Below are 20408 nucleotides of genomic sequence, written 5' to 3'. Positions count from 1 at the left end.
TGGGCAACTTAGTGACACCCTGTCTCAAAATAAAAAACAGGGTTAGGGATGTGTAGCTCAGTGGTAGAATGTTCCTGGAATCAATTTTAAAAATTGAGCAAACTTCTAATACTCGGAGTTGTCTGCCTCAAATGAAAGAGACTGCTTATGTTGTTATTTGTTTGTAGTGCCAGGGATCAAACCCAGGACTGGATAGGCAAGTGCTCTAACACTAAGCAACACTCTCAACCCCTGAAATAGATTGCTTTTGAAAGCAGTGTTTCTTATGACTTTGAAATACTGATATGTAGATGAAACTTGAAAACATATGAAAAGTGAAAGTCAACCAGAAAGGGCACATCTACACAATTCCATTTATATGAAATGTCTAGAATTGGCAAATTCATAGAAAGATTACTCATGGGTTGGAGAGAGTGAGTAAATATTAGTAGGTATCATACTTTCTTTTTGGGATAACAGAAATATTCTGGAAAAAAAAATCACTTTTAAATTTCATGTTATATGGCTTTTTTCCCCCCCTTCCTTATAGTGTTAATAGAGTAGCATTTATTCCTGCAAGATGAGCTGGGACCCATAGAGGTTGCCTATGATGTATGAATTTCATCTCAATTAGAAAAGAAAACCTTTACTAAACTGTTTAGCACATGCCTGTAATGCCAGCAGTTCAGGAGGCTGAGGGAGAACAATCACAGATTCAAAGCCAGCCTCAGCAATTCAATAAGACTGTAATCAACCTAGTAAGACCCTGTCTTAAAATAAAAACTAAAAATTCAAAAATAAAAAGGAAGGGGGGTGGCCTGGGGATGTGGCTCAGTGGTTAAGTGCCCTTGGGCTTAATCCTGGGTACCAAAAAGAAAAGATCAATACCTTGTTTTTTAATTTACTTTTATGTGGTGCTGAGGATCAAACCCAGGGACTTATACATCCTATGCAAGCGCTCAACCTCAGCCCCTTAATGACTTTTTTTTTCTGATGATAAAGAGTCAGAGAAGTTAGGGATTTGTTTTTGTCTAAGGTGACAAAGGCTAAGACCAGGCAGCACCAAGACAAGTACTCAATCTTGCTTGGCTGCAAAGCTTACAGAACTGTAATAAAGTTCACAGGTAGGGAGTACCAGAAAGTTATAGAAAACACTTGGATTAACTAAGATACACCCAGGAAAGACAGATCACCAGCAAACCTGATTCTGCCTTTTCTAATACAAAGCTTGAAAATGAAACAGAAGTTTCCCCAAACTTTTAATCCATTTCTCTTGCTGCTGCTTTTTTCCCTACAGTGCTGGGGATCAAACCCAGGGCCTCGCATGTCACACAAGCCGGAGGAAAAGGAGCTGGAGATACTGGTCAGAGGATACAAAGTAGCAGGTATGAACAAGTCTAGACATCTGACAACATGAGGACTTAATTATTACTTATTTTGCAGATGGAATTCACACTAAATAAGACTTAAGCTACTCTTGCCACAAAAACTATGTAAGATGATGATAATTTGCTTCACTATAATAAGTTTTTAATAATCTATATATATCCCATATCATGCTCAATAAATATACACAAATAAAATTTATTTATAAAAAAGTCTACCCTGCAGGCTAAGGTTGTGGCTCAGTGGTAGAGTGCCTGCCTAGCACAGGTGAGGCACTGGGTTCGATACTGAGCACCACATAAAAAAATAAAGTTTTATATATATGAATAAAGTTTTATATATGTGTGTGAATATATGAGATAAATAAATAAATATTGGGGGGGAAAAAAAAAAGAAAGTCTATCCTAGGAAGAGTTGAAACTAAATCCTTTTAACTAAGGGATTTCCTCCCCTAAATTTCCTAGCCATTAGTGTGACCAACATCAAACTAGGACTTCCTGAGTGCCAAGAACCATTCACCCAGGTTTTGTACACATGACTCTCCTTAAAGCCTCAAGATCTCAGAAGTTCCTGGCTGAGAGGCAGTTTTAAAAGATGTGAGTTCTAAGAGGTCAAATTTTCACTCTCAAAAGCTACATCTACCTTTGGCTCACTTAGTTAAGATCCATTCTCCCCTCAGTGCCATCCTAACCCTAACAACTCATTCAGGAGCAAAGGGAATAATCAGTCAGTCAGTATACCTTGATGGTTTCAAGCAACAGGAAGGCTCATTATTGATAAAGCCCCACTTATAAAAACCAGGGTGTTAAACTTTAGGCAAAGTGTTCCTAGGAAGAAAAAATACTAATATTTACTATATATAAAGTGCTGAATTGTTTGGCCTTACATATTATATTTGCCTTTTTGTGGTGCTACCTATCAAATCCAGGAACCCACTCATGCTAGGTGAGTGCTCTACCACTGAGCCACATCCCTAGCCCCAGCTCCATATATTTAAGAACCCCTATAATTTGCCAGTCACTATGAGATTATCACCATCTTCCTCCTCCAAATGTAAAAGACAAGTATTAGTTTGGAGTCACTGCACAAAAGATAGCTTATAGATTCAACTCTGGGTTTGTCAAACTCCATGTCCTTTCTACTACACCACAATATCCCTACAAATGGTCTCCTAAGTGTGAGAAATGCCTCATTCCTAGATTAAAAGCAATATACTATAGGGTTAAGATGAAAGATTCTGGGATCAACTTGGACTTTATTTTCAGTCATAAATATGTGACCCTGGGAAGTTACTTAACCTCATTAGGTCTCAGTAACTTCTGTAAAATATATTATACAGTACATCTCTTTTTTTTTTTTTTTTTTTTGTGGGGGGGTATCCCATATCCATTTCCCTTTGCTGTTAACACTATGTCCAGCCTGACATTCCCTCCCTAGAACCTGAATCTTAAGTAGGAGAAAGAAACCAAATATAGTATATGAGTTTATTTATTCCAGTGTGTCCAAGCAGCCAGTCTCTGCTCCAAGACCATTTACCACTACTGTCCCAGTTCTCTCTAGCTGCTATAGATCCCAAACCAAATTTTGTTTCTTTCTTTATTTTTTTTAACCTTATTATTATTTTTTTTTAATGTGGTGCTGAGGATCGAACCCAGGGTTTTGCACGGGTGAGGCAAGCACTCTACTGCTGAGCCATAACCCCAGTCCCCCAAACCAGATTTTCTAGTTTTCATATTTAATGTGGGAGTTCCTAACATCATTCTAATAAATTCCCTTTTATTTACATTACCATTTTGATGATTGTAACCAACTGAACTTCAAATGAAACACTGTTGACAGAACAAATAAAAAAGGGATTCAAGGGATAAAAATTGACACCATGGGGGATCTTCTTAGCCATTAGAAGTAAACTTACGGTCTATCAAGTAATGTAAGTATAGTTGTGTTGTAAATTTGAAATGGCTGTAGGAAAGATTAGCCCATTTATCATCTTCCAGGGTACTTCCTAGTGTAACTGTTTTACGGTTATGATAAAAGGATCATCCTCCTTAACAGAAAGCCACTGTAACATACCTGACATGGGTCTTCACTACTCATTCTATTCCAGGAAATATCTCAAGAAGTTTTCAATCACCTGAAAATGGAGAAATAAGAGATCAGTCTTTTGAAGAGGAAGTTCTACAGACATACAAAAAACAAAACAAAACAAAAAAAACCCAAAAAAACAACAACAACAACAAAAAGATAAAGAGATCCTGCATGCAGTTTACACATTACAGGAAAGAAACATGCAACTTTTAAGAAATTTTAAGTAACATTTCACTGTGAATATCAATATAGGGTCCTATGAGGCTCATCCTTGTACATTTTAAAATAGCTGAGCAGAAAGCTTTACTTTGGGGTGCAGCAGGAGGTCTAATCTACAGTCATTGAAATTTTACAATGTGTCATTTAAGATGTCAGACTTTGTGCCCAGGTTACATTACAGTTCACTTGTGATGGGCAGGATTATTAAGAGTTATGGCTAATTTATGCGGCAGCATATGGTTTTTCTTTTTACAGCTATTTTTATTAAACAAGTTTTGCAAAGTTTTAACATTAAAATTAACAGCTAAATAATTGTTTATGCAAGTTGCTGTCACAGTTTATATAAAAGAGAAATATGTGCTATTAAAATCAGACATTTAGGTTACCTTTGGTTTTTTGCGATGCATGTTAGCTTTACACATCCTGATTCTCTTGCGATAATTTTCCTTTAAAAAGGGGGGTATAGAGTGATCTCTTTTCATCAAAACAAGACATAATGCCCTGAAAGCTGACTTCAAACCATGGTTGAAAATTCAGTTATTTACACTTTATCACAATCTACAAATACATTTTTTGTTGGTGTGTTTTTAAAAGAAAAAAAATGTCCATCATGCACTGCTGCAGGCAGCTTGGCACTTCATACAAGAGGATTTTTCACCCCCGAGCAGTTTAGGTGGCTCTCTTAGGGAAGGCATGAGAACCCTGAGAATTAAGAGAGAGGAGTGGAAATGGGGCCAACCAATTCCATATTTCCTCTCTTGATCATGCAGGAGGGAATTCAGGGCCAGTCTATCATGCCAAATACTGCCCCAGGCCAGCTAAGTTATTGACAGCATTTCTGGGATTGGAAAGCAAACCATTAAGGATACCCAGGGTTTGCTGGATTGTCATATGTAAAGGCAGGTGCTATCCCTTTCTGAACTCAGTGATTTGGTGTCACTCTTTAGGTCCACCTAGGGGATTTAACAAGGTGCAAACAAGGGTGGCTGGCACTTTAAATATGGAGACCTACATATGAAAACCAATCCAAGTTTCAGTCAGTTAGTTGGGTTTTTCTCTCCAGATATTAGAACTTTTGATAGGATTGGTTAAAACTGCTTTCAACAACTTCCAGGGGGTGAAAAAGCTTTGGTTATTTTTAAACTAAAACTTAACAACTCAATAAACTTTTTTTTTTTTTTTTGGTAAACTTAAAATAAAATCCCCCCCACCACTTTTAAGAATGTCTCCAACTTTTAACAAGCCCATTAACTTTAGAGTTAATTTAAGTTTATTTAAAAGAGAAAAAACTATTTTATTGTCCACCCAAAAAAATGACAATTCATCACATTTACTTTGATTAAAAAAGGACTAAACTTTATTGACAAACTGCTGCAGACATTTTGACATAAGTTTAAGCTACCTATTTAGGCAGACTTACACATGTAGCATTTAATCTTCCGAGAACAAAATGGGAGGACGGTACAAATCCAATTAGGACTTTAACTTATGTACAAAGTGGATTTTGATTCCTTTTTCATTCAGCTGCAGTGTCCCTTTTTATATCATGCTAGTGTTGAGACATACTTGACTATCTTGGGAACAGTTCAATATTGACAACCGTCAACTTACTGAAAAACTTCAGCTTTTGGCCCCAATGTCCAAGTGAGCTTTATGTGGAGTGCAGAATCTCAAATGGACAAAATACTTTTTTGTCTTCCTGAATACTGAAACTTTAATTATTAGTACTCTTACTGAAAGATTGTGGCTAAAAAACACTACATCAAATTAAATTTAGATGGCCAGCCCCTCTGCCCCAATCAACCTCTTCAAAACTTACTCCCCCTAAGTATCTCTCAACACTGTATGCCTGGGGCTAGATTTCAAAACCCACATAATGAAAAAGTCAGTTTTACAAACCTAATTTTGTTGTTGTTGTTTTAAGTCAATTAACGTTAATAATTGCATCAACTATTTAATTCATGAGGATCTTTCATATTAAAATTTAACTTAAGATTCAATCGCCATGTGTTTTTAAAGGAAACATTTTTAGAGACGTCTGAGCTCACTTTTGCATGGTGGCACCTACTGCCGTTAACGTTTGTGATTTTAAATCTTAAACAGCCCTGAATTTTGAAATGTAGCCTAGTTTGGGATTCTGCAACTACAACTTTACGGGATGCCTCAAATCAAAACTAAGAGAAAGTTAACAAGCCTTACTTCAGAACCTTTAAGCAAGCAATGTCACTTTTGAAACTAACAGGTTTGTGGTTTTTTTTTTTTTACTCAACTTTTTTTTATTATAAAAGGTACACTTCTGTTTATATTTAAACAACAAAGAAAAAAGCATCTACACACTTAAAAAATTAATTCGATATTCCTAAATCTATTTTAACTCATTTTAAAATACTACATACAGAAGCCAGAATGCAGAGTTAAGAATGGAGGAAGGTGGGGAGAAGAAGGGGACCACGAAGAAAAACACTTAGACAATTACTTGTCTGTTGTGGGTAAAGCAACAGGAATCCTGGGAGATACAAGAAATCAGTAACAACTTTGCTCATAACTGATATTTTTCCCCTCCTGTTTGATTTTAATAACGTCCATATGGGTGCTCTCTGTATGCTCCCTTCACTGGCCTAGCTGGAGGGGCCTTCAGTGACGGCCTGGTCCCATTCCAGTCATCTTGGCCTGTGGGAAAAGCGAAGACAGTTTATAAACCATGTGTCAATGGCATCTGGGGATAAGCAAGGGTAGGTCAACCTGGTAAATATCACCAACAACACTGCTTTTCTTTCAGTGTCTTCATACCTCATTGGAGGTCCTTGTTCTCCACTCCAAACCTCCTGAACAGTCTGGACTATTTCCCACAGTTTTGAGTGGAAAGACAAAAGGGAACAACTCATAAAAGGCTGGCATTTACTTTGCAGTAATCTCCAGGAGTGAGGTTCTCCAAAGGCAACATGACTGATATACCCCAGTACCCAAACCTGGATAAACCCAATACCTTGCAGCAAGAGGGAATCATTAATCTCTGTGGGTCTACAATGGCCTTCTCTGCTTCCAATTTGGTAGATTGAAGGAAGACAGCCTCTTTCTATGCAACTGCAAGTCAGGTTCCCTGAGAAGAGAAGTGTTGCCTGGCTCTTTGGCAGAAGCAAGCAAGGGCCGTATTTAAATGAGACCATGCACCAGCAGAGCTGGTACTTATTGCTCTGATCAACAGAAATACAATCAAATATTGCATTTACAGAATTTTTGGAATTCCTTAGATCCTTTCTTATGTCAACAGCAATGAGAAACAAGACAATATGGTTGACATTTACAAATGGTTTTCCATTGACAGGGAAGTCTGGGATAGAGGATCATTTAATTCTACAAATTGTGTTTAAGCTTATTCTTATCACACATTCTCACACCTTTCCCATGGCAGTTCTCCAGCTACCCACATTCACAAATACCTCCTTCCATCACCACAGGTCTTAAACTTCTATATGGATCTAAAGTTGCACAGAACCCTATTTATATCCCTAGTATAATACAGATGTCCATCAATTTCCAGGAGGCTTCTAGGTACCAACAAAACAATTTATTTTTCTAATTCCGTTTATAAAGGCAGAGATCAGAACAGATTTAACTGTGGCAACATCAGACTAGGAGCACAAGGAGCAGCCTGCCTCCTTTTAGTTCAGTCTTTTCTCTAGCAAAACAGAAATTCCGTTTAGTCAAACACATACAGAGGCTCCATTGAACTACCTCACCCACCGGTGGAGGGAAAAACCCGATGCAATCATACTACCCTTCTAAATAATGGCATATGAGCAGAGAAGTACAATGTAGCTGATTGGCTACTTCATACCATGCTGAGGGGTTGGATTCAGGCTGTCTATCTGTGGGAGGCCCTAAGACTGTCCATTATTTTAGCTACGGCTAAGGAGAGACTGTCAATCACTGTCTTCAGATGCACTCTCAACTGTTCAGCCAGCTCCTTGCTAAGCACTCTCTTGAAGTTTCCCAGGTATGTTGAAAACACCTCACATTTAAAGAGAGCTCTGCATCCAATGCCACATGGCACTCCCTTTGGGGCCAATTAGCATGGGATCATAATTGGCTCATAAGGACACACTTGAGCAATGTGTTTTTAACCAAACTTCAGGCCATTCCAGCTTCTACTGCTCTCTTAGGATCAAGGACTGAGTTGTCTCCAAGCCAGTATGGAGCTTGATGCCAGTAGTGCCCTGACTGGTTCCAGCCCTGCAGCCTCTGATCTAACAGGCACTACTTTTGCCCACTAACCTGCTCTAATCCATTCCTTTTCAGCTTGTTTCTACACATTGAGATTCTTTTTGTTAGGATCCAAAACTTTTTAAAATATTTTTTAAGTTGTCAATGGACCTTTATTTTATTTATTGATATATGGTGCTAAGGATCGAACCCAGGGCCTCACAAATGCTAGACGAGTGCTCTATCACTGAGCCACAGCTCTAGCTATGGTGGAGCTGGGCATGGTGGCACACACCTGTAATCCCAGTGGCTCGGGAGGCTGAGGCAGGAAGATCAAGTTCAAAGCCAGCCTCAGCAACTTAGCAAGACCCTGTCTTAAAATTAAAAATTTTGGGCTGGGAATATAGCTCAGTTGGTATAGTGCTTGCCTTGCAGGCACAAGGCCCTGGGTTGAATCCCCAGCACCACCACAACAACAAAATATAAAAATAAAAAAATTTTAAGAAAGGGCTAGGGATGTGGCTCAGTGGTTAAGCACTCCTAGGTTCAATTCCCCCACCACACACACACACACACACACACAAAGAGGTGGGGTAGAAGAATATAACAAAATATGATAAAAATTCTTGTTTCCTACCAATATGGCTCCAGAAACATAACCCAGGTCTAGGTATCCCCTGACTGAAGTAGAAAATGATCAGTATTAGCTTAAAAATCTGCTGCTCCAGCCCAGCTAACCTGGCATGAGCCCTAGTTTAAGAATGTACTTAGCTTCCCAAGGGTAACAGTATTACCACCTAACTTTCCTAATCCCTCTTTGGACCATACATCATAAAATTTAAATAAGAACAAGACTCCTAGTGTCTATGAACACCAGGGTCTTATAAAATCCAGTCATCAGCATTCTCCCAGGCACTTACTTGGTCATTTTGCCCCACCCTAGAAAATAAGACATACCATAAGCTTCATAAGAATCTTGAACCTCCCCATGTCCATAGTCATAATATTCTGAGTCCCTGAAAGCCAAAGACACAGTGTTAAAAAACTATAGCGAAACAATATTTTAGTTCCACCTTTCTCTCAAATATATCCATACCTGTCATTTCATTGTGTGTAAAATACAGGGAAAAGCCCATTTTGTTCCTTCCCTAAACCCCAAAATATTTTCAAAGTACACATGATGAACTACTCCTCCCGCAAAAAGATAAACTATAGTAAGGAAAAATGGATACCACAACTAAAAATGAATAATTCTAAACTGACCCTCTTAATGAAATTACAATAGACACATATTCACAGGGATCACTGTGAAGAAAAAAAAAAAAAAAAACAGAAAAGAAAAAGAGCAATTCTGTCCCTAAAGTAGAATTCTGAGACTAATTTTCAATCACAGATAAGATACATGTGCACACAAACAGAATGGTTTAAGCTAAATGGAAAAAAAAAAAAAAAAGGAAAAGGAAGAAAGAGAAAAATCCAGGTTATGGTAGGGAGACTCTTAGCTTCCTCTTAAAAATTCAGGCAATCTTAATGTGGCTGGGTTTTATTTTCCTTGAACTCAAGGTGCTTCATCACTGAGTTATATCCCCAACGCTTTTTATTTTTGAGACAGGGTCATGTTAAATTGTGGAAGGCTTTGCTAAGTTGCTGGGACTGGCTTTGAACTTATGATACTTCTGCCTCATGGGTCACTGGGATTACTAGTGTGTGTCACTGGGATTACCAGTGAGTGCCACTGAGCCTGGCTTGGGATACTTCTTAGTAAATCAAGCTAAGTGTGATGGTGCATGTCTGTAATCTCAGCAATTCAAGACACTGAGGCAGTATGATCAAAATTTCAGCAATTTAATGAGACCCTCTCTCAAAAGTTAAAAAAAAAAAAAAAATTTAAAGGAGTGGGGAGGCTGGCAGGTGTAGCTTGGTGGTAGACAGCACGGTGGTGCCTCTAGGTTCAATGCCCAGTACCAAAAATAAATGAATAAAATTTAAAAAGCGGGATGCTGAGGATGTAGCTCAAAAGTAGAGTATTCCTGCTTTTAATCCCCAGCACCGCAAAATAAATTTATTTAAATACATTTTCTCTATTTCCATGTAGTTTTTCATCTACTATTCACAGATTCTAAATTATAATTCTAGTTGGCACATGCTGATTACAGTGGCATGCGCCTATAATCCCAGCAATCTGAGAGGCAAAGGCAGGAGGATCGCAAGCTAGAGGCCAGTTGGGCAAATTCAGAGACACCCTGTTTCAAAATAAAAATTATACTCTGTAGAGTAGAATGGCCCCTCGGCTCACTCCTCAGTACCAAAATAAATAAATTTTTGTTTAAAAATTATAATTACTATCCAAATTTTAGAGCCAAGAATGTACCTCACAGATGTCAAAAGCAGAAAAGATACCTTTCAAACCATGAGCCATACTGCTCCTTAGGTCTGTGTAGCTTAAGTATCTCAGTTCCCCTAATTCCATGTATCCATCCATCCTAGGGTACCAAACCACACTGCCTGACTCACCCTTGGCTCTGGCTGTAATAGCCTTCGTAGCCTTCATAACTCTGTTCCGCATATGTATCATCATATCCCTAAAATAAATAAAATGAAATAGGTTAGAATCAGAGGAGAGAGATGCTAATTATATCCCATGTGAGTATGATAGGCTTCTGGATTAATAGTACAAAAAATTTTCCTCCAAAATAGTAACACCCACAATAGTCAGTCAAGAGAGAAAGGGTTACCAAAAACCTCACACACACGCACACATACACACACAAAAAAAAATATCTGATGCCACAGGACAAGTGTGAGCTGAAAGTACAGTATAAAATTGAGCTTTAGTAGGAACACATTCCTTAGTAAAACACTATACATTAGCTTACTTCCCATTTAATTTACATAGATATTAAACTGTGCCTAAAAATGGAAAAATCTCATAGGTCAACACTCAGGGCAGATTACAAATCTTACAGGTATTTCCTGCTACCTACATGAAGGGTCATTCAACTTTGACAACCTTTTAGGCATTGAGAAATGTACATTGTTCAAAATATTCTTACATATTCTTCATATGTTTCTGGTGCAGGGGGTGGAGGCAAAGGTATTCTCTGGATGCCTGCTGTCCGTGCTCTTGGTGCTGGAGCACCCCTCACAGTAGGTGGAGGTGGCACCCCTCGGGTCACAGTGGCACCTCTGGTGATGGCACCTCTCACTGGGGTACCACGCACCAAAGCTCCCCGAGGGGGTCCAACACCACGGCCCCTATAAAAAGAAAATTTTTTTCAAATAGAGCATTTAATAAAGAGGTCACTTTCATCTTCAGATTTATTTGCAAATTTTGGAGCTAGATAGATTTTACAATGCCTTAACTAGACTATCATTAAAGCATAGAGCAATGAAAGTATAGATGGGCAAAGGACCCACACTGGAAGATTTCACCAGGTCCTATAATGTATTAGTGCACCTTGGGCAGGTACGAACAGCCCATGTACCATTTTTCCCCCACTGACTGGGTCTCATTATGTGGCCCAGACTGACCTTGACTTCGCATTCCTCCTGCCTTACCCTCCCCCGTAGCTGGGAGCATTCACCACCAGGCCAGTCTAGGTCTCCACAGTTTAAACATTCCATAAGTGTCAGTCACAGGAGGTAAAATTCTGAAGTTAGATCATTAAAAATGCTAGGGCTGTTCAAAATTTAAAACTCAAAAGTTTCAACAGGACTGCAGCATTTGACTATGGTCAAAGCACTTGAGATATAAAATTACATTTTTTAAATTGGTGCATTATAATTATATATAATAGTGGAATTTATTATGCCATATTCAAACATGCACATAATTTGATCTAAAATTCCATTCTTGATGGAACAAATTCTGAGATCCCTCCTAAATTAGAGATAAGAGCACCAATAAGACAGAGATGGTGCTAACAGTCAATTTGCATCCCATTTCTAGCTATCTATTTTACCTGGGAACAGGTGGAGGGGGAGGTGCAGCTCCCCGGCCTCTCACTGGCACCCCACGTCCACGAGAGGGCTCAGGTACTCCATTCAAGTAGGACAGCTCTAGAAATTGCTCCTGGCAGATATCATCCATCATATCCTGGGAAATAAAGATCACAAGGAATACTGTACAATATCTCCACCTTCTACTGAAAAGTCATCTGGCCCACATAAACCTTGGATGCTAAGAACAACTCTGAAAGCCTAGGTGAAGTCTCAGGTCATTCATTCTCTGAGGTCAAATGATGCCCTACCTGTCACTTCTTTGAGCAAAGTCTTGATGGCAGACCCCTCATTATTCAGATGGAGCTCTTCAGGATGTGGTCCCTGCCTAGCTCTCCAGATTACTTCCATCCTCTCTCCATACACAACCTCCTCTCAAGCTATGCTGAACAATTTGTAGTTCAGAGCCTGGCACACTCTCACACATCCATTCTCTGCAAATAGTTTCCTTTTCCTGGAATAATAAAAGCCACTACCATTAACAGAACTCTATAAACTGGGACTATACAACCATTATATAGATTTTTCAGTTTAATCTTCAAATTGACCCCAGGCAGATCTCCCTATATTACAGTTGGGAAAAGATTCAGGGATTATGAATCAGCCTAAAGACACAAAGCTAGTAAGTGACAGATTCAAGATGTGAATTTAGAATTACCTACCTCCAAAACCTAGGCTTTGAATTAATAGGCTCTACTGCATTTCTTTTACTTTTCTTTTTAATTTTTTCTGGTCTACCAAAGGAACCCTAACTAACCCTTAGCAAGACTTAATGTAAAACGGTATCCCTTTGGAAAAACTCTCTGTTGATGCTATCCCCACACATTCTCTTTTCCCAAAGCACCATGCAGTTCTCTCTATTCAAGCACTTCTCATCATTTTAGAATGGTCTTTCTTTCTCATAAATTATCAGCTCAAGAGCCATTTTTGTAATTTCATACCCAAACACAGTAAATACACCAAGAGTTCCCAATCTAGTGCCTTTCCTACTGTACCACGAAGGCTTCCTGGTACAGTTAGTGGTTCTAAGGGGAAAATGGAGGGCTCTAGTTACAGATGCAAAAACAGGCTCACTTTTTCTTCTTCACAAGACGGAAGAACTTAATCAAATGTTATTTGCAAATTTTTTCACACATTTCCTGTTTTGAGAATCATTCAGTCTTAATACTTCAAGCATATATTCAGGTGGATACAGTTAAGAACAGAAGATGCTAGTCATTAGAGAGATGTCCCCTTCAACTCTTCATTTCCCCTTTTCTTACACATCACTGCTGCCTGAGACTCACATTCAAGCACCAATGCCAATTCTCGCTCAGACTCGTCTAACTGCCAGATCAACACTGAGGAAGCCAGATCTACTCAGCAGGCATCTTTTCTCAAAACTTCATTTACATGCAAGCCTTGTAAACCTATTCCATCAGAGAAATAGGTTGGAGAGTAACAATAAAGAGGAGAGGGACATTCCTTCTGCAGTCCTTCAGAAAGCAGGTAGTCAGAAGATTTCAAACAAAACTCTTCAAAAAGTAAAAAGTGAAGTCTGGCATGGTCATATACACCTGTAGTTCTAGCTACTCAGGAGGCAGAGGCAGAAAAATCACAGACTCAAGGGTAGACTGGGCAACTTAGGGAAACTTTGTCTCAAAACAAAAATTAATAAGGCTGTATTCATATAGCTCAGTGGCCCTAGGTCAATCCCCAGAACCAAAAATTAAAAGGAAGTGAAAAAGGACTGGGGATATTAGCTCAGTGACAGAACCTTTGCCTAGCATATACAGGACCCTGGGGTTCAATTTTCAGAACTGCAAAAAATAAAAATAAATTTTTAAAAATTCAAGAAAAAATTAACCAGCCATGAGTTTTCCTAATGAAGATAAGGTACTTTAAGCTGGGCATGGTGGTGCACGCCTATAATCAGGAGGTTGAGGCAGGAGGATCCTGGTTTTAAAGCCAGCCTCAGCAATAGCAAAGTGCTAAGCAACTTGGTGAGAACCTGTCTCCATAAATAAAATACAAAACGGGGCTGAGGATGTGGCAGTGGTTGAGTGCCCCTGAGTTCAATCCCCAATACCACCCTCTGCCAAAAAAGATAAGGTACTTGAAAATAAAGCAGCCAATGAGATGTCTGAGACAGTATTAGTACTCTTGTGGGTTCAGCTTTCAAGTACACACTTGCCTATCAACTTTTGCTCTACCGATTCTCATACCTTTTGATACTACACTTAACTCCTTCATTCAAGAAATTTAAGGACTATACTTCACCTCTTCTTAAGTTTTAGTGATGAAAACATTACTCAACTTTAGTTAATAGTATTCTAAATCTATCCCAAGGTTTCAGATCCATCCTTTTTTTTTTATTCCCACATTTTTTTTTACTGGTGCACAATGGATATCTGTTACATATTCATACATGCACACAATATAACAATATAATTTGGCCCAACACTTCCCTTCCTCCTCCTATTCCTGCTCACCTTCCTCTATTTATTTCCTCTTTTTCCTGAGATTCTCACCAGATTAAGCCTTGATATTAAATATTCAACAGTAGTATGTTAATGCTGACAACCACCAGGCCTTGCTAAGAGACAAAAATGGTACCATTCTCTCTTTGATAGTAATAAAGGCTGAGCATCACTAATCTGAAATGCCCCCAAATCCAGAACCTTTTGAGTCATAACATGATGCCAAAAGTAGGAAATTCCACACCTGAGTTCATATGATGGATCATAGTCAAAACAAAGATAAACTAAAAACACTATAAAAGTATCTTCAGGCTATATATAAGGCACATATGAAACAAAAGTAAATTTTTTGTTTAGACTAGGGTCCCATCCCCCAAGATACCTCATTATGTAAATGCAAATATGCCAATCCAAAAAAATCCCAAATACAGAACACTTATGGTTGTCAGAATTCCAGATAAGCAACACTCAGCTATAATCTGACAAGGTGGTAATACTTTGGCCTGTCACAAGACTTCCTAGGCCTCAGTTATATCCTTAAAGAAAGGAGCTGTCTTTAATATTATAAACAGTTAACCAACAGATGCCTCTTCAAATCACTCGACTTGAGTGACACCTCCAGAAGAGGAACCTGAGTGTAATAGGTCAGAATTTAATCCAATAATAATGGATGGTATAAGTTTCTTGCTGTCACCTCTAGATTTCAATAGAGTCTGGAAAGTCTACAGCATAAACCCTTCAAGTGCAGGGACCTACCTTAATCATTTTCCTAACACTTTCAAAATACCAAGCTTAATGAAGACTGTTAAATATTTGTTCATCAGATCTCAGAATGGATACTCATGGACTCAAGATATTGACAACAGATACTAGTATACAATGAAAACCACATCAAACACAGGTGCTTTTGGTAATGGACCATCAGAAAAATAAACATAAATGCAGAATTTAGTAGCATCAGCTTAGGCAGAGACCCTGGTTAATAACCCCTTCCTTCACAAAAGCATATAATTCTACTTTTCCCTTGCTCAGAAGATAAAGGATATGTGTTTCCTTACTGGTACTAAAAACTTCTTCACTTCTTCCATGGCATGGGCCATGAGAGCATAAGCCTCACATGGGGGTCCAAAGACTTCAATGAAGACATGCAGATCCATATTTAAGTGGGCATACTTTGGGTCTCCGCCTTTGCGAAGCTCTTCTTCCTATGGAAAAATGCAGAGACATTATATTACATGGACTAAAGAGAAAACTTTTACCTCTAGGCCAAAGGGATAGCAAGATATAACCTGAATATTTTGTGAAAAACAATAAGCTTTAAGAAGAAAGTTAAAAGAAAAAAAAAAGTTCTGGAGAGGGCTGGGGATGTGGCTCAAGTGGTAGCACGCTTGCCTGACATGCGTGTGGCCCGGGTTCGATCCTCAGCTCCACATACAAAGATGCTGTGTCTGCTGAAGACTAAAAAATAAATATTAAAATTCTCTCTAAAAAAAAAAAAAAAAAAGTTCTGGAGAATAGTTAATTTACACGATATACTAAACTTATACTTGGTTAACTATTCTCTTAAATCACTGGGGTATTCACTGGTGCTCTTATTAGAAGGCACAAAATAGAAAAACTTAATTCTAGTCTCTTTTCAGCTAACAGCTTGTTGTTAAACATTTGCAAGTATGTATGGGGTGTGTGTGTGTGTATTTATGGCCCAAGCATTTGTTTTTAAGTCCCAGGTAGAGAGCTCTTAACCACCACTAGCTATGCTTATCTGCTTATACGGTATGGGGGATTCCAAAGAAGGAAAGAAGTCAAGATCAAGAAAAACTCAAATTAAGTCTCACAGGTAAACATACTTCAGCCTCAGTAGAGGGCCTGAACAAACAACATTTGTCAATTAAGAAAAAGGAGGCCTGGTGGCTGAGGCTGTAGCTCTGTGGCAGAGAACTTGCCTAGCATGTGTGAAACAGTGGGATCGATCCTTAGCACCACATAAAAATGAAACAAATAAAATAAAGGCATGCTATCCATCTACAACTTAAAAAAAAAAAAAAAAAAAGAAAAGAAATAGGAGGCCTGAAAGAGTTTAGACTAGCACAGGTACATCTCATCTAAAAAAGCTGACCTAGAAGGCTAAGACTATTGTGTTGTGGTGGGAAGTTTTTTGGTCCTTAAAACAGTACACAGTGAGCCAGGCACAGTGGCGCACACCTATGATCCCCAGCAGCTTGGCAGGCTGAGGCAGGAGGATCACAAGTTCAATGCCACCCTCGGCAACTTGGCGAGATCCTATCTCAAAATAAAAATAAGAGCCGAGGATGTGGCTCACTGGTTAAGCACCCCTGCTTAACCTAGCAAAAAATGAAATAAACAGTAAACAGTATACAGTGTATGGGCTATGGCATGGAAAAGAAGTAAGTATCGGGTAGGTTTTGTTGTCAGAATTACTCATGGTTCCTTTTGATTACATAAAAAACTTTTAGCAGTCCCACATTCCAGCTGGCTAAACAACAGACCATCTAATCCTCAAACTCACAACACTGCTGTTCTACTTTTTCATGTTACCAGAAAGGAGATATGTTACATGTTGTTCACATTTTGATGTGGGTAAGTTTTAGTAAACCCAGCTAACATTTCAAGTTTTCACAGTTAAATATAAACACCAAAGATAATATTGCTATTTGGACAGCCAAAATTCTAAAAGAAAACAATCATAAGGCACATCAAGGCTCTTCCAGGGTTGCCAAGCAAGTAAATTAACTTGGTCTATAATCTCTTGTATCCAGTGAAAGCTTAAGAAGTCCTATTGTATAGGTATACAACACTTGTACCGTAAGTCATCCAAACTGGATGCCAGGGCAACTAGAAGGCATTAGGGTGTTATCTTTGCCTCACAAATATGAGCTTACCTTGGCTTTGTCTCTCATTGAGCCCTTTCCCAATACAGAGATCTTTGCACCAGTTTCTTCCTGCAGTCTTTTGATTGTATTCCCTTGTGGTCCAAGAATCTTCCCCACAAAATTGAACTGACAAGAAAAAAAAAACAAAAACAGATTTCTGAAAACACATGGCTCCTATAAAACATTTCCACATATACTATCTAATTTGATCTTCAACAACCACGTAAAATAGGTATTACCATTCACGTTTTACTGAAGGATATAGAGGCTATACTATGATTAGGTTAAAGTTATACATCTAAAAAGTTGGCAGTTCACAGACCTGAATTTCAGTTTCATGATATAGTCTGGTGTTTTTTCCCCCAACACAATGCATCCCTTAGTATTTTTTTTTAATATAAATAAGCATTTTAACATAAACAGAACATACATATAGCATCCTTTGATAGCACGTTTGGTAAAATAAGAAGAAAGCATTTCCTTAAAAGGTAAACTTTGAGTAAGAAATAATTAAATTCATCTAGTCAAGAATTTGTGTTTTATTTTAAGATTCCAAGTCATCCCAGCAGCTCAGGAGGCTGAGACAGGAGGATCGTGAGTTCAAAGCCAGGCTCAGCAAAAGCAATGCACTAAGCAACTCAGTGAGACCCTGACTGTAAATAAAATACACAATAGGGCTGGGGATGTGGCTCTGTGGTTGAGTGCCTCTAAATTCAATCCCTGGTACCCCCGCCAAAAAAAATTACAAGTCAATCATTTGACAGAGAGCAACTCTTCAGACTTCAAGGGATTTTGATTGTTCAGAGAAAAGAAGGAAAACAAAAAACAAACAGATGAAAAATTCTTTTTGATAATAAAAAGATGGGGCTGGGGTTGTAGCTCAGTGGTTGAGCACTTCACATGTGTGAGGCACTGGGTTCGATCCTCAGCAACACATAAAAATAAATAGATAGATAGATATTGTTGTGTCCATCTACAACTAAAAAAAATATTTTTAAAAAAGATGACTATATTTTCTTTTTGACTATAGCTATGTTATTCATTATGGACTTTCAACTCCCCAAAACAGGTACTCAAGCATGGAAGAGAACCTTCACAGGCTTAGATCCCATGCAGTACAATCCCTGCCAATGACTCCCCTGCTTATAATGTTAATTCAGAGAAAAGAGGCACTTTTTGCCTTACCTTTGGGTACTGCTTGACAGGTATCAGCACCCGCTCTTTCAGCTTCATGTTCTTATGAGAAAATAAGTCCAAATAATTCTCCTCATCGTCCTTTTTTGAATCCCCTTTCTGAATCTTCTCAATTTCTGAGTAGGAAAAACAGAATTTATTTCTGCTCTAGTAAATAAAGGCAATTTTCCAAGACTGCTTAAAGCAATAACATGGAGTACACTGTGTAATAAGACCAAATTGTTCAAATGAATGCACTAATTTTAGATAGACTGGCTGAAAGCACCAATGCTATATGAATTTGACTAGGGAACCATGAGTCCGATTTTAATAAAAGCAGTTTGCTCTTCCAACCTCACCTGAAGACTTTACATCATCCAAATATTTCTTGACATAAGAGTAAATAGATTTAACAAAGCTAATGGGGGTGAGATGAAGGAAAGCAAGATAAAGGAATTTTTTAAAAATTTAAATCTTTATCACAAAAAATTACAGAGTCAAACCTTCATGAAGAAGCAAAAATCAATAACTTACGTAATGGACAGTTTCATTAAAATTCCATTGTAGCAGTAGTGCTTTTAGATACTAGTCCTTAAGAGTTTGAAAGATCTAATGGGGCAAGGTGGCACATGCCTATTATCCCAGCATCTCGGGAGGCTGGGGAAGGAGGATCTTAAGTTTGAAGCCAGCCTTTGCAATTTACCAAGACAGTATCTCAAAATAAAAAGGACCAGGGACTGAGGTTGTAGCTCAGCGGTAGAGCATTTGCCTAGCACATGCGAGGCGTTGGGTTCTATCCTCAGCACCAAATAAAAATAAATAATAAAATAAAGATACCATGTCCATCTACAACTAAAGAAATTAATAATAAAATGGACTGGGGATGTAGCTCAGTGGTAAAAAGTCCCTGGGTTTAATCCCCAGTACAAAAAAAAAAAGGAAAGAAAGTGTGCTAGCTTAGCATGTATGAGGGCCGTGAGTTCAATTCCCAGTACTGGGGAACAAACAAACAACAACACACCAAAAAAAACCCCAAAAGATAGAAAAAAATGAATGAATTGAAAGATCTGGTTCTTACCCTGCCACTCATTAGCTGTGTGAAATTAGACCAGTTATTTCACTGCTCTGAATGTTGGTCTCATTTGTAAAATACACAATATGTACTTTATGAGGTTGCTATAAAGACATAACGAGGGGCTGGGGTTGTGGCTCAGTGGTAGAATGCTCGCCTACCATGTGCAAGGCGCTAGGTTCGATCCTCCATGCCACATAAAAACAAATAAAGATATTAAAAAAAGACAAAATGAAATAACACATATACATCCAATTAAAGTCCACTCTTGACGGGTGTGGTGGCACATGCCTGTAATCCCAGTGACTTGGGAAGCTGAGACTGGAAGATCTCAAGTTTAAGGTCAGCCTCAGTAACTTGGTAAAACACTGTCTCTAAATTGGGGGGGGGGGGGGGGGGGGGACTAGGGATGTAGCTCAGTGGCAAAGCACCACTGGGTTCAATCTCCAGTACCAAAAGAAGAAGGGGAAAAAAATAGTCCATTGCTTAGAAAATGCTTAATACATGCCCCTGTTATCTAATCTAAATCCAATCATTGTCCTTGAACAAGAAAATGTATCAAAGTAGTTTGTTTTGGTTTTGGCAATATTGGGATGGAACACAGGGATATCAAACCACTGAGCTACCATCCCCAACCCTTTTATTTTTGGACAGAGTCTCACTAAATTGCCCAGGCTGCCTCAAACTCCTAGGCTCAAGTAATCCTCCTACTTCAGCCTCCCAAGTAGCTGTTAGTGCAGGCATACTCCACCAAGCCCAATGGGCAGAACTATAAATGCCAGGGCTTTTCACACTTCTATGTTTCATGCTTAGAACAGAAAACAAATTTGACCTTACAATTAACAAGACTACATGTTCCATTTAACACCCTGTTTGTTTAGTGTTTTACTGGTGCTAGATCCTGCCCTCCACCCCTTCCCATCTACTTCTAATATTAAC

General features: G+C 38.6%; 1 protein-coding gene across 6 annotated transcripts in view; it reads right to left on the bottom strand.

Moving 5' to 3' along the window:
• Khdrbs1 (KH RNA binding domain containing, signal transduction associated 1) overlaps positions 1-20408 on the bottom strand; it is a 46382-nt gene that overhangs the window by 14907 nt on the left and 11067 nt on the right. For 3 of the 6 annotated variants that reach the window (XM_071617598.1, XM_071617599.1, XM_071617600.1), the window contains exons 2-11: positions 18410-18534; positions 17234-17350; positions 15392-15538; positions 11838-11971; positions 10929-11130; positions 10390-10457; positions 8833-8891; positions 6659-6772; positions 6149-6342; positions 3439-3499 (exon numbers count right to left, since the gene is read on the bottom strand). In XM_071617598.1, the coding sequence (XP_071473699.1) occupies positions 6245-6342; positions 6659-6772; positions 8833-8891; positions 10390-10457; positions 10929-11130; positions 11838-11971; positions 15392-15538; positions 17234-17350; positions 18410-18534 (1064 nt within the window). In that variant the 3' untranslated portion in view covers positions 3439-3499; positions 6149-6244. Of the gene's footprint in view, positions 1-3438; positions 3500-5001; positions 6343-6462; positions 6512-6658; positions 6773-8832; positions 8892-10389; positions 10458-10928; positions 11131-11837; positions 11972-15391; positions 15539-17233; positions 17351-18409; positions 18535-20408 lie in introns of those variants that run through there. The other 3 variants (XM_027936994.3, XM_071617602.1, XM_027936993.2) reach the window with 3 other exon arrangements.

The sequence above is a fragment of the Marmota flaviventris genome, chromosome 10 (genome assembly GCF_047511675.1).
Source record: "Marmota flaviventris isolate mMarFla1 chromosome 10, mMarFla1.hap1, whole genome shotgun sequence".
Classification (NCBI taxonomy): Eukaryota; Metazoa; Chordata; class Mammalia; order Rodentia; family Sciuridae; genus Marmota; species Marmota flaviventris.
The sequence above is the reverse complement of the archived record's forward strand: the minus strand, read 5'-3'. Positions and strand labels throughout refer to the sequence as shown.